Source organism: Gekko japonicus, unplaced genomic scaffold (genome assembly GCF_001447785.1).
Source record: "Gekko japonicus isolate JY-2015 unplaced genomic scaffold, Gekko_japonicus_V1.1 scaffold1732, whole genome shotgun sequence".
NCBI classification, from domain to species: domain Eukaryota; kingdom Metazoa; phylum Chordata; class Lepidosauria; order Squamata; family Gekkonidae; genus Gekko; species Gekko japonicus.
Genome location: NW_015175412.1, coordinates 288632 through 305001, shown reverse-complemented (window position 1 = coordinate 305001; position 16370 = coordinate 288632). Strand labels below are relative to the sequence as shown.

General features: G+C 55.1%; 1 protein-coding gene across 1 annotated transcript in view; it reads right to left on the bottom strand.

The window, feature by feature from the left end:
- The window catches only part of LOC107122630 (E3 ubiquitin-protein ligase TRIM9), a 100248-nt gene extending 84031 nt beyond the window's left edge, over positions 1 to 16217 (bottom strand). Inside the window, exon 1 of the mRNA XM_015425745.1 lies at positions 15342 to 16217. Coding sequence (XP_015281231.1) covers positions 15342 to 16217 — 876 coding nt within the window. The remainder of the gene's footprint in view (positions 1 to 15341) is intronic.
- Between the last annotated feature and the right edge of the window lie 153 nt (positions 16218 to 16370).

Below are 16370 nucleotides of genomic sequence, written 5' to 3'. Positions count from 1 at the left end.
TTGCCTAGCAACAGCCACTGAGGGGGAAAGTGAGCCCCTCCTCCGTGTTGTTGTCACAACAACCCTGCGAGGGAGGTGAGACTGAAAGCGTGTGACCCGCCCGAGTTCACTCGGTGAGCTTCCAGGGCCGACAGCAAATTCGAACTCGGGTCTCCTGGATTGCAGTCCGGCGCTCTTAACCACAACACCACCCTGGCTCCCAAAAAAAGGGGTTGTGGCCTGCCGCCTGGCTAAGGAGCATCGCTTCCTCTGCCCAAGGTAGCGCTGCCAGGTCTGGGTTGGGAAATATCTGGAGACTTTGGGGGTGAATCCAGGAAAGGGCGGGGATTGGGGAGGGGCATGGTACAAGGCCACAGAGTCCACCCTCCAAAGCAGCCATTTTCTCCAGGGGAGTTGATCTCTGTCAGCTGGAGACCAGTTGCAAAAGCGGGAGATCTCCAGGCCCCACCTGGAGGTGGCAACCCTTGCACCAGGGGGTGCGATCTATCTTGAGTCGGAGGAAGGCTACAGGAGGGTGCAGCCATTAGCAGAGCCGTAGTCTACACACCAAGCCATTCAGGCATCGGTTGCTTGGTTACCGCCCCCCCCTCCAACCATAGATCATGTACAACGAGCTGTCTAAAAGATTGCGGGTTGACCTCTTGCCTACATAATGTACTGTTTTCTCAGCCGCAACTACCTGGCCATTGAGGTATTGATTTCTACATATCTATGAATGATGCTCGTAAGAGCGAGGCCGTCCAGAACTTCTCCGAAGGTCATTACCGTTTATTAGAGAGGAGTATTAAAACATATTTCAACAGACTGCCGTGACCGCTTTCATGTTAACACCGTGTAGCTGAGGGAACCCTTCCTGGCACGGAGACGGGCGAGGAACACCTCACCGGCTACGTTTCTGCTCGACAGCTGGGCAGGGATGCAAAGTCCCCCCTGGTCACGGACAGGAGATGGGAGGGTAGGGTTGCCAGACATAAGAACATAAGAGAAGCCATGTTGGATCAGGACAATGGCCCATCCAGTCTTACACTCTCTGTCACACAGTGGCCAAAACACAGGGGCCATCAGGAGGTCCACCAGTGGGGCTAGAACTCCAGAAGCCCTCCCACTGTTGCCTCCCCCCAAGCACCAAGAAGACAGAGCATCACTGCTCCAGACATAAGAACCTAAGAGAAGCCATGCTGGATCAGACCAGTGGCCCATCCAGTCCAACACTCTGTGTCATACAGCGGCCAAAACACAGGGGCTGTCAGGAGGTCCACCAGTTGGGCTAGAACCCCAGAAGCCTTCCCGCTGTTGCTCCTCAAGCACCAAGAACACAGAGCATCACTGCTCCAGACATAAGACCATAAGAGAAGCCAATGTTGGATCAGGCCAATGGCCCATCCAGTCCAACACCCTGTGTCACACAGTGGCCAAAACCCAGGAGCCATCAGGAGGTCCACCAGCAGGGCCAGAACTCCAGAAGCCCTCCCACTGTTTCCTCCCCACTGCAAGCACCAAGAATACAGAGCATCACTGCTCCAGACATAAGAACCTAAGAGAAGCCATGCTGGATCAGGCCAGTGGCCCATCCAGTCCAACACCATAGGTGCATTCAGACGGGGCGTTTCAGCCAGCATAAACTGTACCAGTTGGAACCGTTGCAGTTTATGCCAGCTGAAATGCGATCACACTTACCTCCTGTCTTGCGGAGCTCATCGCTGTATGCCCGTTCACACACAGCAGGTGTCGGTGGTTTGTTTGTTCTTTTAAACTCAGTTTGCGCATGCGCATAGGCAGCCATCCACAGAATGGCGATCTTCACGCATGCGCAAAACACCCCATCCAGAAAAGCATGCCCCGAAGAGAGGACTTACCTTTAAAGTTTAAAGAGCAAACTGGCCTCCCTGAGGTCCCAGACTCCTCCATAACGTTAAACTAAGGACCTTTTCTTTTTTTAAAAAAACAAACGCCAGGGCGAAGCTTCGCCCAAGCGCATATCGCCAACCTAAAAAAAAAAATGGTGGGCGAAAATCGGAAGCCTCAGGCTTCCGAACGGAAGTGGCTCTACAACGGTGGACAGCGATCAGACGGGGGGGTAAAGCGATTACAACCGTTGCACTCAGGATACCACCACTTGGGGACCTAGTGGCAGAATACAACGGTTTAAAGCTCTTTGCAACGGTTAGGGACGGAAGGCAGATGTTCGCCGTGTGAACGCCGGTAAGTACACCGATTCCAACCGGCACCTATACCGTTGTAAATGCCCCGTCTGAACGCACCCCATGTGTCACACAGTGGCCAAAACCCAGGGGCCATCAGGAGGTCCACCAGTGGGGCCAGAACTCCAGAAACCCTCCCACTGTTGCCCCCCAAGCACCAAGAAGACAGAACATCACTGCTCCAGAGACAGAGTGTTCCAGCTATACCTTGTGGCTAAGAGCCACTGATGGACCTCTGCTCCAGGCTGGAAAGCACCTGGAGATTTGGGGATGGACCCTGGGTTTACAAAGCCACAGAGTCCACCCTACAAAGCATCCACTTTCGCCGGGGGAACTGATCTCTGTAGGGTGGAGATGAGCTGTAATTCCAAGGGATCCCCAGGTCCCACCTGGAAGCTGGCATCCCTAGATGCAGCCTAGACAAGAGGAGAACAAAAACCTGCCCACTGGGAGCATTTGCTTATCTGTTTCTCATCCTGAGCTCTTTCACAGGGAGAAATACTGAAAGAGACAGAGTGATTAGAATATGGTTAGAACACGGAGAGGCATAGTAGTGCCCTGGTTTGAGTGCCAGACTGGGGTCTGGGAAACCGTCCCTGCTCTGCCATGGATACTTGCTGAGTGACCTTGGGCCAGTCGCCGACTCTCAGCCTAACCTACCTCACAGGGAAAAGGGAGGAGAGGAGACAACATAAGCTGTTTCAGGTCCCTACTGGGGAGAATGGTGAGAAAGAAAGAAAGAAAGAAAGAAAGAGAGAGAGAGAGAAGAGAGAGAGAGAAGGGAGAGAGAGAGAGAAGAGAGAGAAAGGAAGGAAGGAAAGAGAGAGAGAGAAAAGAGAGAGAGGAAGGAAGGAAGGAAGGAAGGAAGGAAGGAAGGAAGGAAGGAAGGAAGGAAGGAAGGAGAGAGAGGGGGGAGGGAGGAAGAAAGGGAAGAGAGAGAGAGGGACTCCATGAAGCTTTGTGGGATATTTTGGGTCAATTCCTCCTCCCCTCTCTCTCAGCATAACCTACCTTACAGGGTTGTTGTGAGAAAACAGAAGAGGAGAACAATGCGTCTTGCTCTGAGCTCCTTGGACAAACAGTGATATATGAAAATCAAATGAACAGGAGCAGCCATGTTAGCTCCATTGCAGGAAAACCCCAGGAAGATTTCTGCAGTGCCTTTTAGACTGCCTTGTTCCCTGGAAAGACGCCCCTTTGCAAGCGGCCAAGATTGCTAGGGAGTAAACATGCACAGGATTGGACAGGAGCACATCGGGATGTGAGGGCCAGCGGGCGGGCACCTCTGCCACAATAAATCAGATCTGGCCTGTTATTGATTCACCCCCCTGGAAGTGATATTCTGCAGACAGCTTGCGAGGTGAGCGGAGGATCTTTTTATTTGCCACTGGGGAGGCAAGTCCAATCGGCCAGATGCATCCTGTGTTCATCCCTGGCACAGCGCCCCCCCCCAAAAAAAATATGCATTCCAATTTCAACTAGAGACATGGAGCTACTCGTAATATTTAGTGCTGCATTTGTGCTGTGCTTCATCAAGGCCAATGTTGTCTACTGACAGTGGCTTTCCAGGGTCTCAGATCGGGAGGGGGCTCTGGCTCAGTGGCAAAGCATTTGCTTGGGAAGAAGAGGAGGAGGAGGAGGAGGAGGGGGAGGAAGAAGAGGAAGAAAAAGAGGAAGAAGAAGAGGAAGAAGAAGAAGAAGAGGAAGAAGAAGAAGAGGAGGAGGAAGAGATTGGATCTATACCCCGCCCTTCACTACCCAAGGGAGTCTCAGAGCAGCTGACAATCTCCTTTCCCTCCCCCTCCCCACAACAGACACCCTGTGAGGAAGGTGGGGCTGAGAGAGCTCTGACAGAAACTGCTCTTTTTCAAGGACAGCTCTGACCAGAACTCTGGCTTGCCCAAGGTCATCCAGCAGCTGTGAGTGGCGGAGTGGGGAATCAAACCCGGTTCTCCCAGATCAGAGTCCGCGCACCTAACCCAGTTTCAATTCCCGGCATGTCTGGTTGGAAGAACCAGGTAGTCGGTGACGGGAAAGACCTCTGCCTGAGACCCTGGAGATCTGCTGCCAGTCTGAATAGGCAATACTGGCTTCGATGGACCAAGGGTCATGGAATCGTAGAGTTGGAAGGGGCCTCCAGGGTCATCTAGTCCAACCCCTTGCACAAGGCAGGAAATTCACAAATACCTCCTCCACACACACACACACACACAACCCCAGTGACCCCTGTTCCACGCCCAGAAGATGGCCAAAAAAAATCCCTCCAGGATCTCCGGCCAAACTGGCCCGGAGAAAAACTGCTTCCTGACCCGAACGTGGCGATCAGCATTTCCCTGGGCGTGTAAGAAAGGGCCATGAGAACTAAGCCCTGAGGCAACCCTCCCTCTCACAATCTGCCTCACACAAGCAGCATCACTATCCGATGGCCATCTAGCCTCTGCTTGGAAACCCCCAAAGAAGGAGAGGATCTCATTCCATATAAGACAGCTTCATGGATTTCATGTATAAAGGCCTTTCACACCACCTACTGCTTCGTCCTTTTAACTGGAGATGCCGGGAATCGAGCCTGGGACTTGGTCAGTATTGTCTACTTAAACAGGCAGCCGCTCCCCAAGGTCTCAGGCAGAGGTATTTCACATCACCTCCTGCCTGCCTCATTTAACTGGAGATGCCGGGGATTGAACCCGGGACCTCCTGCATGCCAAGCAGAGGCTCTGCCACTGAGCCACAGCCCCTCTTTACAGCTCTCCAGGGTCGCAGGTGGAGGTCTTTCACATCACCTGCTACCTGGTCCTTTAACTGGAGATGCTGGGGATTGAACCTGGGACCTCCTGCATGCCAAGCAGAGGCTCTGCCACTGAGCCACAGCCCCTCTTTACAGCTCTCCAGGGTCGCAGGTGGAGGTCTTTCACATCACCTGCTACCTGGTCCTTTAACTGGAGATGCTGGGGATTGAACCTGGGACCTCCTGCATGCCAAGCAGAGGCTCTGCCACTGAGCCACAGCCCCTCTTTACAGCTCTCCAGGGTCGCAGGTGGAGGTCTTTCACATCACCTGCTACCTGGTCCTTTAACTGGAGATGCTGGGGATTGAACCTGGGACCTTCTGCATGCCCAGAAAGATGTTCCGCCACTGAGCCATGGCGCCTCCTAGTGTCTCAGTAATCCTGACAACAGCCCCATAAAGTAGGACAGGAATTTAGAATCACAGAATCACAAAGTTGGAAGGGATCTCCAGAGTCATCCAGTCCAACCCTCTGCACAAGGCAGGAAATTCTTATCCTCACGTCATGACCCACTTTACCAATGAGGTAAAATACGACTTCCCTGAGCACAACTCTGAACACCGCCGGTGAAAGCCAGTGTGGTATAGCGCAGACCAATGCTCCCGAGTCTAAACTGTGGAGTCCTGTGAGCAAAAAATCTACCTTGTGAGCTCCTGGCATTAAAGTCACGAGCGAGCGATTTGGCGCCATCCCTCCTGGGCTAAGACGAAAATGCGTGAGCTGGAGGCTAAAGAACTGTGAGCTGGCTCACACTCACTCAGCTTAGAGGGAACTTTGGTACAGATCTGGACCTGGAAGACTCAGGTTCAAATCCTCCCTCACCCATGATGCTCCCTGGCTGACCGTGGGCCAATCACTATCTTTCAGTCTCACCTCCTTCACAGGGTTGCTGTGAGAACAGAAACCGTGAAGGAGAACCAGACACGCTGCCCTTAGAGGAACGGCGACAGATAGATAGTCTGGCTCGATTTCTCGCCATAGCTGAAAAGCAACTATGGGGCAGAAGAAGGCCGAACGTCCAAATCCACATTTGCATAATGAAACCTTCTAAATCCAGATTCCCCGGCTTTGAAAATCCCCCATATGTTGAGTTTCCGTGAACCTTCGCCTCTCCTCCAGAGACAAAATGTCATGAGGGTGGCCACGTACGCCCACACCCACCGCCTGGTGCGCCCGGGGAGAGGGCCGGGGGAAGGGAACGCAACCATCCCCCCCCCGTGCGCCACCCCTGCGATGGATGATGCCTGGCTTATGCATTCTGAGGGGAGGGGGACTGTCCACCCACGTCACACTCACTTCTCTGCCCTAGTTACCTCAGAGACGGGGTCGCCTCCACACAGCTGGCTCTCGGGCAGAAGGGGGACGCGGAGAGGAGGGGGAGCGGGGGGAGGGGGCGTCTGCCCCCACCCGCTGTCTTGCCCTCAGGCCTCTGTGCCGGACTTCTGCCCCTCTCGGCTCCCTTCGCCAAGGGAAGCCTGAGAGAGAGCGCCGGAGAGGCGGGTCGGAATCCAGAAGAATTTCCGGAACAGTCTTCAAGGCCTGCTCCACCAACACCGCCCAGATCTCTCTCCCGGATGTAACACCTTGTCTCCTCTTCAGAGGCAACCACCGCACTCCAGTGGGAGAACCGGGTTTGATTCCCCACTACTCCACTCGCAGCTGCTGGATGACCTTGGGCAAGCCGTAGTTCTGCCAGAGCTATTCTCAAAAAGAGCAGTTCTCAGTCAGAGCTCTCTCAGCCCCGCCTACCTCACAGGGTGTCTGTTGTGGGGAGGGGAAGGGGAAGGAGACTGTAAGCTGCTCTGAGACTCTGAGTGAAGGGCGGGGTATAAATCCAATCTCCTCCTCCTCCTCCTCCTCTTCTTGAGATGATGATGATGATGAGATGAGATTGGATTTATGCCCCGCCCTTCACTACCAAAAGGTGTCTCAGAGTGGCTTTTTCAAGAACAGCTCTTGTCAGAACTACGGCTTGCCCAAGGTCATCCAGCAGCTGCAAGGGGAGGAGTGGGGAATCAAACCCGGTTCTCCCAGATTAGAGTCCGCGCACTTCACCACAACACCAAACTGGCTCTCAGAGCGGCTCACAATCTCCTTTCCCTTCCCCTCCCCACAACAGACACCCTGTGAGGTAGGAGGGGCTGAGAGAGCTCTTTCGAGGACTGCTCTTGAGAGAACAGCTCTGAGTGAACTTGTGACTGATCCAAGGTCACCCAGCTGGCTGCATGTGGAAGAAGAAGAGATTGGATTCATACCCCGCCCTTCACTACCCAAAGGAGTCTCAGAGTGGTTTACAGTCTCCTTTCCCTTCCCCTCCCCACAACAGACACCCAGTGAGGTAAAAGAAGAAGAGGAGGAGATTGGATTTATACCCCGTCCTTCACTACCCAAAGGAGTCTCAGAGCGGCTCACAAACTCCTTTCCCTTCCCCTCCCCACAACAGACACCCTGAGAGGTAGAAGAAGAAGAAGAGACTGGATATATACCCCGCCCTTCACTACCCAAAGGAGTCTCAGAGTGGTTTACAGTCTCCTTTCCCTTCCCCTCCCCACAACAGACACCCAGTGAGGTAAAAGAAGAAGAGGAGGAGATTGGATTTATACCCTGCCCTTCACTACCCAAAGGAGTCTCAGAGCGGCTTACTATCTCCTTTCCATTTCCCTCCCCACAACAGACACCCCTGTGAGGTAGGTGAGGGGCTGAGAGAGCTCTTGACAGAAACTGCTCTTTTTTCAAGGACAGCTCTTATCAGAACTACGGCTTGCCCAAGGTCATCCAGCCAGGCGCAAGTGGAGGACTGGGGGAATCAAACCTGGTTCTCCCAGATTAGAGTCCGCGCACTTAACCACTACACCAGACTGGCAAAGACAAAGACAACGAAGAGGACTTGGATTTAAACCCCAGCCTTCACTCTGAGTTTCGGAGCGGCTTACATCAGCAGGTGCAAGTAGGTGGGGCTGAGAGAGCTCTGACAGAAACTGCTCTTTTTCAAGAACTATGGCTTGCCCAAGGTTACACCAGCAGCTGTGAGTGGAGGAGTGGGGAATCAAACCCGGTTCTCCCAGATTAGAGTCCGCGCACTTAACCACTACACCAAACTGGCTCTCTTCTTCTTCTTCTACTTCCTGGTCCGTCAGCCAACTCTGCCAACCCAAATCCCGCTGGAACCAGGCTGAGCCCCAGAATGTATTTGCAGAGCAGGGGCTCCTACCCCCTCTCAGCCAGGGGTGGCCAAACTTGCTTCACGTCAACAGCCACACAGAATAGACGTCAGATGTCTGAGAGCCACAAGACACAAACAAATATCGCACCGACGTTTTTATTGGGAAATATGCAAATTTGCTTTTTAGCAGCATTAAATGAGACTGTGTGAAAGAGCCCCATGCGGCTCCCGTGCTGCAGTTTGGCCACCTCTGCTCTGAGTCAGTGTGGGCCAGTTCACCGTTTTTTAGCCTCCGGCTCACACATTTTTGTCTCCGGTCAGGAAGGATGGGGCTCCAGAGCAAAGTGATTGATGCAGCAGCCAAATCGCCGGCTCGCAACTTCAACGCCAGAAGCTCACAGAGCAGGATTTTCGCTCACAAGACACTCCAGAGCTTAGAGGGAGTGTTGGTGTGGAGGAGTATTCCCTCTAAGCTGAGTTAGTGTGAGCAAGCTCACAGTTTTTATGCCTCCGGCTCAGACATTTTTGTCTTCGCTCAGGAAGGGATGGGGCTCCAGGGCAGACTGATTTATGCAGCAGCCAAATCGCTCGCTCGCAACTTCAATGCCAGTCGTTCACAAAGTAGAATTGTTGCTCACAAGACTCCACAGCTTAGAGGGAGCACTGCTCCCAGTATTTGTGAAGGAGCCGCGTCAAAAGGGTAGCTCAGTCGGTAGAGTGGCAGACTTTTAACCTGAGGGTCCTGGGTTCGAGTGCCTTCTTGGCATTAGCAGTTTTGCCCTGACCGGGATGGCGCAGTCTCGCCTGATCTCGTCAGATCTCAGAAGCTAAGCAGGGTGTGTCCAATGCTCCCTCTAAGCTGTGGAGTCTTGTGAGCAAAAGTCCTACTTTGTGAGCTACCGGCATTAAAGCTGTGAGTGAGCGATTTGGCTGCTGCATAAATTAGTTTGCTCTGGAGCCCTCCTTCCGGAGCCGAGATAAAAATCTGCGAGCTGGAGGCTAAAAAACTGTGAGCTGGCTCACACTGACTCAGCTTAGAGAGAACACTGGGTGTGTCTCACTTAGTCCTTGGATGGCAGACTACCAAGGAAGTCTAGGTTTTGCTACACAGAGGCAGGCAATGGAAGGCCACCTCTGTTTGTCTACCCTGACCTGGATGGCCCAGGCGAGCCCAGTCTTGTCAGATCTTGGAAGCTAAGCAGGGTCGGCCCTGGTTTGTACTTGGATGGGAGACCGCCAAGGAACTCCAGGGCTGCTATGAAGAAGCAGGCGATGGCAAACCATCTCTGAACATCTCCCCTGCCCTAGACGTCCCGGGCTAGCCCAGTATCATCAGATCTCGGAAGCTACGCAGGGTCAGCCATGAGTAGAACTTGGATGGGAGACCACCAAAGAAGTCCAGGGCTGCCATGAAGAAGCAGGCGATGGCAAACCATCTGGCCTTGAAAACCCTACAGGGTCGCACCCTGACCTGGACAGCTCAGGGGAGCCTGATCTTGGAAGCTAAGCAGGGCTGAGCCTGGCAAGTCCTTGGAAGGCTGGCCTCCAAGGAATACCAGGGCCAGGATGCAGAGGTAGGTTATCAAGTCGCCTCTCTGAAACATCCTAGCCCCACAAGGGGTCGCCAGAAGTCACTATGACTTCCAGGCTCACAAGCACATATAGGGAGAGAGGGAGAGAGAGAGAGAAAGAGGGAGGGAGACACACAGAGAGAAAATACTTCCCCCCCCAAAAAAACCAACAACAATCCTACAGGGTCGCCATAAGCCTGCCATGACTTGACAGCAGTGGCGAGCGTCTTTCTCATTCCACAAATCCCTGCTCATCTTCCTGACTAAACACCAGTCGGGGAAGCAGGCCTGTAGCCAGGGTTCCCTCTAAGCTGAGTCAGTGTGAGCTAGCTCACAGTTTCTTAGCCTCCGGCTCACACATTTTCGTCTCAGCTCAGGAAGGGACGTGGCTCCAGACCAAACCAATTTATGCAGGAGCCCAGTCGCTCGCTCACAACTTTAATGCCAGGAGCTCACAATGTAGAATTTTTGCTCACAAGACTCCGCAGCTTAGAGGGAGCATTGCCGGTAGCTACAGTGGGGCAATTAGGGGCCTGCCCCCCTGACTTCCTACCAAGCCCCCCAAAAAAATTTCCTTTCAGCCCAGGCCCCCTGACTCTGTGGTAAGATGCAGCGGCCACCGTGAACTCCCCCACGCTGCCGTGCCCGCCGCCGCTCCTTGCCTCCCCCCCCCCGTGCCACACCTTTCTCCCCTGCAACGCACCAATCGAGTTAATCAAATTATATCTAATTGAATTAGCCAGTGCTCCAGTGCCCCCTGAGGAATTTAAATGCCCCCGACTTAGGAATTCCTGGCTACAGGCCTGTGGGGAAGCCGGCCGGCCTGCATCTCCCCCCGCCCCCCATACCCCTCGCACATCGACAGCACACTCCTGTGCGAGCGAACACCCAGCTCTCGGGTCATGCGAGGTTGGCCGAGGGATGCAGCAACCCAGTTTCTTCCCATTCCTTTCCGGATGTCAAGCTCACGCCAGGGCTACGTCGCTTTCTACCACAGGAAGCTTGGTGCAAACACCTGAACGCCGGCCAAGAAAGGAGAGGGGGGAAAGATAGCCCAGGGAAAAGAGGGAAATGCCCAGACAGTCAGTTCTGGGCTTTGATACTATGGAGAGAAGAATAATAGGGACTGTGGCGAGAAGAATTATAGCCTCAGACACAGAACTGAAAAGAGGCCTGTGGAGAACATTGGCGAGCAGGAATTGGGGAGGTTGTCTCTGCACGGAGAGGCAGGATCGGCGGAGAAGGAGAGATGAACAAATTGATAGTGCGGTGAGATGGTAGAGTGGTGGCTGATGGGCGAGGAGGGCGGGCTTGGGGGATGGGGAGAAGATGGTGGGGGGACGACTTGACAGACGGTGGGCAAATGAAGGAGTGCTTAGGGCATGGGGGGAAAGGGTGCGGGTTTTCATAACGTAAGAGAAGCCATGCTGGATCAGGCCAGTGACCCCTCCAGTTCAGCGCTCTGTGTCACACAGAGGCCAAAACCCAGATGCCATTAGGAGGTCCACCAGCAGGGCCAAAACTCCAGAAGTCTAACCCACTGTGACCCCACAAGTACCAAGAATACAGAGCATCACTGCCCAAGACATGAGAACATAAGAGGAGCCATGTTGGATCAGGCCAATGGCCCATCCGGTCCAACACTCTGTGTCACTCAGAGGCCAAAATGCAGATGCCATCAGGAGGTCCACCAGTGGGGCCAGAACTCCAGAAGTCCTCCCACTGTGACCCCCCAAGCACCAAGAACAAAGAGCATCACTGCCCCAGACCTAACAACGTAAGAGATGTTGGATGAGGTCAGTGGACCATCCAGTCCAGCACCCCGTGTCACACAGTGGCCAAAATCCAGGGGCCATCAAGAGGTCCACCAGCAGGGCCAGAACTCCAGAAGCCCTCCCACTGTGACCCCCCAAGCACCAAGAACAAAGAGCATCACTGCCCCAGACCTAACAACGTAAGAGATGTTGGATGAGGTCAGTGGACCATCCAGTCCAGCACCCCGTGTCACACAGTGGCCAAAATCCAGGGGCCATCAAGAGGTCCACCAGCAGGGCCAGAACTCCAGAAGCCCTCCCACTGTGACCCCCTCAAGCACCAAGAACACAGAGCATCACTGCCCCAGACCTAACAACTTAAGAGATGTTGGATGAGGCCAGCGGTCCATCCAGTCCAGCACCCTGTTTCACACAGTAGCCAAAACCCAGGTGCCATCAGGAGGTCCACCAGCGGGGCCAGAACTCCAGGAGCCCTCCCACTCCTGCCCCCCAATCACCCAAGAATACAGAGCATCACTGCCCCAGACAGAGTGTTCCTTCTAAACCCTGTGGCTGGCTAATGGCTACTGATGGACCTTTGCTCCAGATGTTTCTCCAGTCTCCTCTGGAAGCTATCTGTGCTTGTAGCCACCATCACCTCCTGCGGCAGTGAATTCCATGTGTTAATTACCCCAGTCCTTCAGCCACTTAATTTCCTAGGAGATTCAACTCCCACAGACTGCAGCACTGGCTAGGAGGAGGTTAAAGCGCCCTACAAATGATGGGGGGTGTAGTGGCCAGATCAGAGCAGGATAGAGGAGTCCTGAGTTCAGATCCCTGCTCTGCCACAGAAGCTCATCCGGTGACCTTGGGCCCAGTCCCACACTCTCAGCCTAACCTACCTCACAGGGTTGTTGTGAGGATAAAATGAATGATTTAAGCGTCCTGGGGTCCCCCTTGGGGAGGAAGGTGGAGCACAAATGAAGTCAACAAATAAGCAAGGCGGTGATGTGTAGTGGTTAGAGGGTCAGACCTGGAAGGCCTGGGTTCAAATCCACTGGCTGCCACCCAGCTGATTGAGTGACCTTAGAATCATAGAAAGTTAAGAGTTGGAAGTGACCTTGCAGGTCATCTAGTCCAACCCCCTGCACTCTGCAGGAGCACAGCCGAAAGATAGCCCTGCAACATACCCGAAAGATGGTCGTCCAGCCTCCGCCTGAAAATGTCCGGCGAAGGAGGCTCCACCACCTCCCGAGGCAGACTGTTCCACTGCTCAACCACTCTCACAGCTAGGAAGTTTCTCCTGATATTTAGCCGGTAACGACTCCCTTGTCATTTCCACCCATTAGATCTAGTCTTGCAGTCCGGAGCAAGAGAGAATAGATCCGCTCCGTCTTCTACATGACAGTCCTTCAGATATTGGAAGACTGCAATCATGTCCCCTCTAAGCCTTCTCTTTCCCAGGCTAAACAGACCCAACTCTTTTGGCCTTTCCTCGTAAGACTTGGATTCCAGCCCTCTCACCATCCTGGTTGCCCTCTTCTGGACACGCTCAAGCTTGTCAACATCCTTCCTCCAATGTGGTGCCCAAAACTGGACACAGGACTCCAGGCGAGGCCTGACCATAGCAGAATAGAGCGGAACTACCACCTCCCATGATCTGGACACAATGCTTCTGTTCATACTTCCTAAGACTGCAATAGCTTTCTTTGCAGTCACATCGCACTGCAGGCTCATGTTTAGCTTGTGGGCCAGTCACCTTCTGTCAGCCCAATCCATCTCACAGGGCTGTTGTGAGAACGAAACTGGGGAAAGGGAACTCATGGACCTGAGCTCCTTAGGGAGAGGAGGATAGAAATGTAAAACAGCCAGAGGGGCCAAAGTCATGAAGAGGGGGCAGAGGGGCACGTGGTTTAGGGAGGCTCCTGATCTGATGCCATTCCCAGCATTGGCGGCTTTCAAAAACAGGTCCCACTGGTGCTCTGGCTGAAAAAGGTGCCCTCCACTGAACACAAGAGTCATTAAGATGAGGAGAAGAAACATGAACGCACGAAGATGCCTTAGAGCGAAACAGATCCATCAAGAACAGTCTGGTCTACCCTGCCCAGCAGTGGCTTTCCAGGGTCTCAGGTTGAGGCCTTTCACATCCCCTACTGCCTAGGCATGCTGGGGATTGAACCATCTACATGCCAGAGAAGAGACTCTGCCACTGAGACACAGCTTCTCACACACACACACACACACACACAAAGAAATAGACTGGAAATCCTGCTCACTCTAGAGATCACACATTGTCAAGCCACCTTATACTGAAAGAGACCTTGGATGCATCAAGGCTGGTACTGCCCACTCTGCCTGGCAGCAGCTCTCCAGGGTCTCAGGCAGAGGTCTTCACATCCCCTCCTGCCTGGTGCTTTTTCACAGGAGATGCTGGGGACTGAACCTGGGACCTTCTGCATGCCATGAAATGTCAGAAGAGCCCTATGGGGTCACACAAGTGGTCCATCTACTCCAGCATCCTGTCCTACACAGTGGCCAACCAGTTCCTCACAGGACACAGAGGCTGAGGCCTTCATAAGAACATAAGAAGAGCCCTGCTGGATCAGACCAGTGGGCCACCTAGTCCAGCATCCTGTCTCACACACAGTAGCCTACCAGCTCCTCTGGAGGGCCAACAACAGGGCATAGAGGCCGAGGCCTTCATTAGAACATCAGAAGAGCCCTGCTGGATCAGACCAGTGGTCCATCTAGTCCAGCATCCCATCTCACACAGTGGCCTACCAGCCCCTCTGGAGGGCCAACAACAGGACAAAGAGGCTGAGGTCTTCATAAGAATATCAGAAGAGCCCTGCTGGATCAGACCACTGGTTGATCTAGTCCAGCATCCTGTCTCACACGGTGGCCAATCAGTTTCTCTGGAGGGTCAACAACAGGACATAGAGGCCTTCATAAAAATATAAGAAGAACCCTGCTGAATCAGACCAGGGGTCCATCTACCCCAGCATCCTGTCCTACACAGTGGCCAACCATTTCTTCTGGAGGGCCAGCAACAGGGCACAGAGGCTGAGGCCTTCATCAGAAGAGCCCCGCTAGATCAGACCAGTGGCCCACCTAGTCCAGCATCCTACCTCAAACAATGGCCAACCAGTTCTTCTAGAGGGTCAATAACAAGGCAGAGAGGCCTTCATGAGAACATCAGAAGAGCCCTGCTGGATCAGACCAGGGGTCCATCCAGTCCAGCATCCTGTCTCACACAGTGACCAGCCAGTTCCTCTGGAGGGCCAACAACAGGACACAGAGGCCTTCATAAGAGTATAAGAAAAACCCTGCTGGATCAAACCAGGGGTCCATCTTGTCCAACTTCCTGTCTCACACAGCGGCCAAGCAGATGCTCCACTGCTCATGCACAGACCCTCCCCGCCTGTTGCCGAGTAAGGGAGGAGAGGGGGCCATGCAGAGCAAGGAGGGAGGGCTCAGGCCAGGTCCGTAGCTACTGTGCGGCATCTCGGGGCTAGGCCCCCTGACTTACCAGCAAGGCCCCATGACTTCCCATCCAGCCCAGGGCCCCCATGCGTTGGCAGGTGCAGGGAAGGAGCCAGGCGTTCCTTTAATTCAATTAGCCAGTGCCCCGGGCCCGTAGCTCCAGTGGGGCATCTCGGGGCTAGGCCCCCTGACTTGCTGGCCAGGCCCCCTGACTTCCCATCTAGCCCAGAGTGTCATGGCCTCCTCCCCCAGATTAAATTGATTAGCCAGTGCCCCCTGAGAAATTGAAAAGTCCTGGCTCCAGGCCGTCCTCCACCCCCACCCGCAGGGTGTCGGATCCCTCCCTCCCCTGCCCCCCCGGAAGCGAGGGGCGGGCCCCCTCACCTTGTGGAGCTTCCACATGGCGCCCAGGGCCTTGACCTCGTGGCTGGCGTGCTTGCCCTCCTCCAGGCACTGGTAGCAGACGGGGCTCTTGCACTGGACGCAGTACATGCTGTGGTTCTCGAGCTCGTGGTCGGTGCAGGTGGAGATCTTGCGGGGGCTGAGGCGGCGGCTGACCCGTCCCTGGGCGGGGGGCAGGAGGCGGTGCTTGGCCAGCGGGCCGCGGGGCGGGTGGCAGCGGAGGCGGCAGGGGTCGCAGTAGAAGACGTCGCACTGCTCGCACATGACGGTGGCCTCCTTGGGCGCCTTCTCGCACAGCTGGCAGCGGAGGGCGGCCGCCTTGCTCTGCTGGTAGCGGTCGATGACCCCCTCGAGGACGCGGTTCTTGGGGAAGCCGCGGAGGCCCCGCTCGTCGAGGATGAGGCTGCGGTGGCAGAGCGGGCAGGTGAGGCAGGAGTTGGGCGGCACCGGCGCCAGCGAGGAGGAGGAGGCGGCCGAGGCGGGGGGCGGCAGGTGGGGCGGCAGGGGGGGCGGCAGGGGGGGCGGCAGGTGGGGCGGCGGGAGCGGGACGGCCGGCGGGAAGACGCGCACGCCGTTGGGCGACTTCTGGCAGGGGGTGGTGGGCGCGCTGGCGAAGCCGCCGTAGGAGCCGTAGCCGCTGTCGGCCTCGCTGTAGAGGCTCATCTTGTCCAGGTCCAGGTAGTCGTAGTCGGCCGTGCCGGAGGCGCGCCGGCTCTGCGGGGACTCGGCCTCGGGGGTCTGCACCAGGATGTTGCGGGCGCAGGCCTGGCACAGGTTGTGCGAGCAGGGCAGGATGAGCGGCTCGCGGAAGAAGGAGCCGCACACCGGGCACTTCAGCTCCTCCTCCATCTCGTCCATCGGCCGGGCCGGCGTTCAGCACCGCGGACAGCGACGAGCGGCGCCTAATTGCCTGCCTGCCTGCCTGCCTACTTGCCTGCCTGCCCATCCGCCTCCCCTGCGCTCCGAGGCAGCACTGGCGACCCCCGACGCCGACGCCGGCCCTCCGCGCCG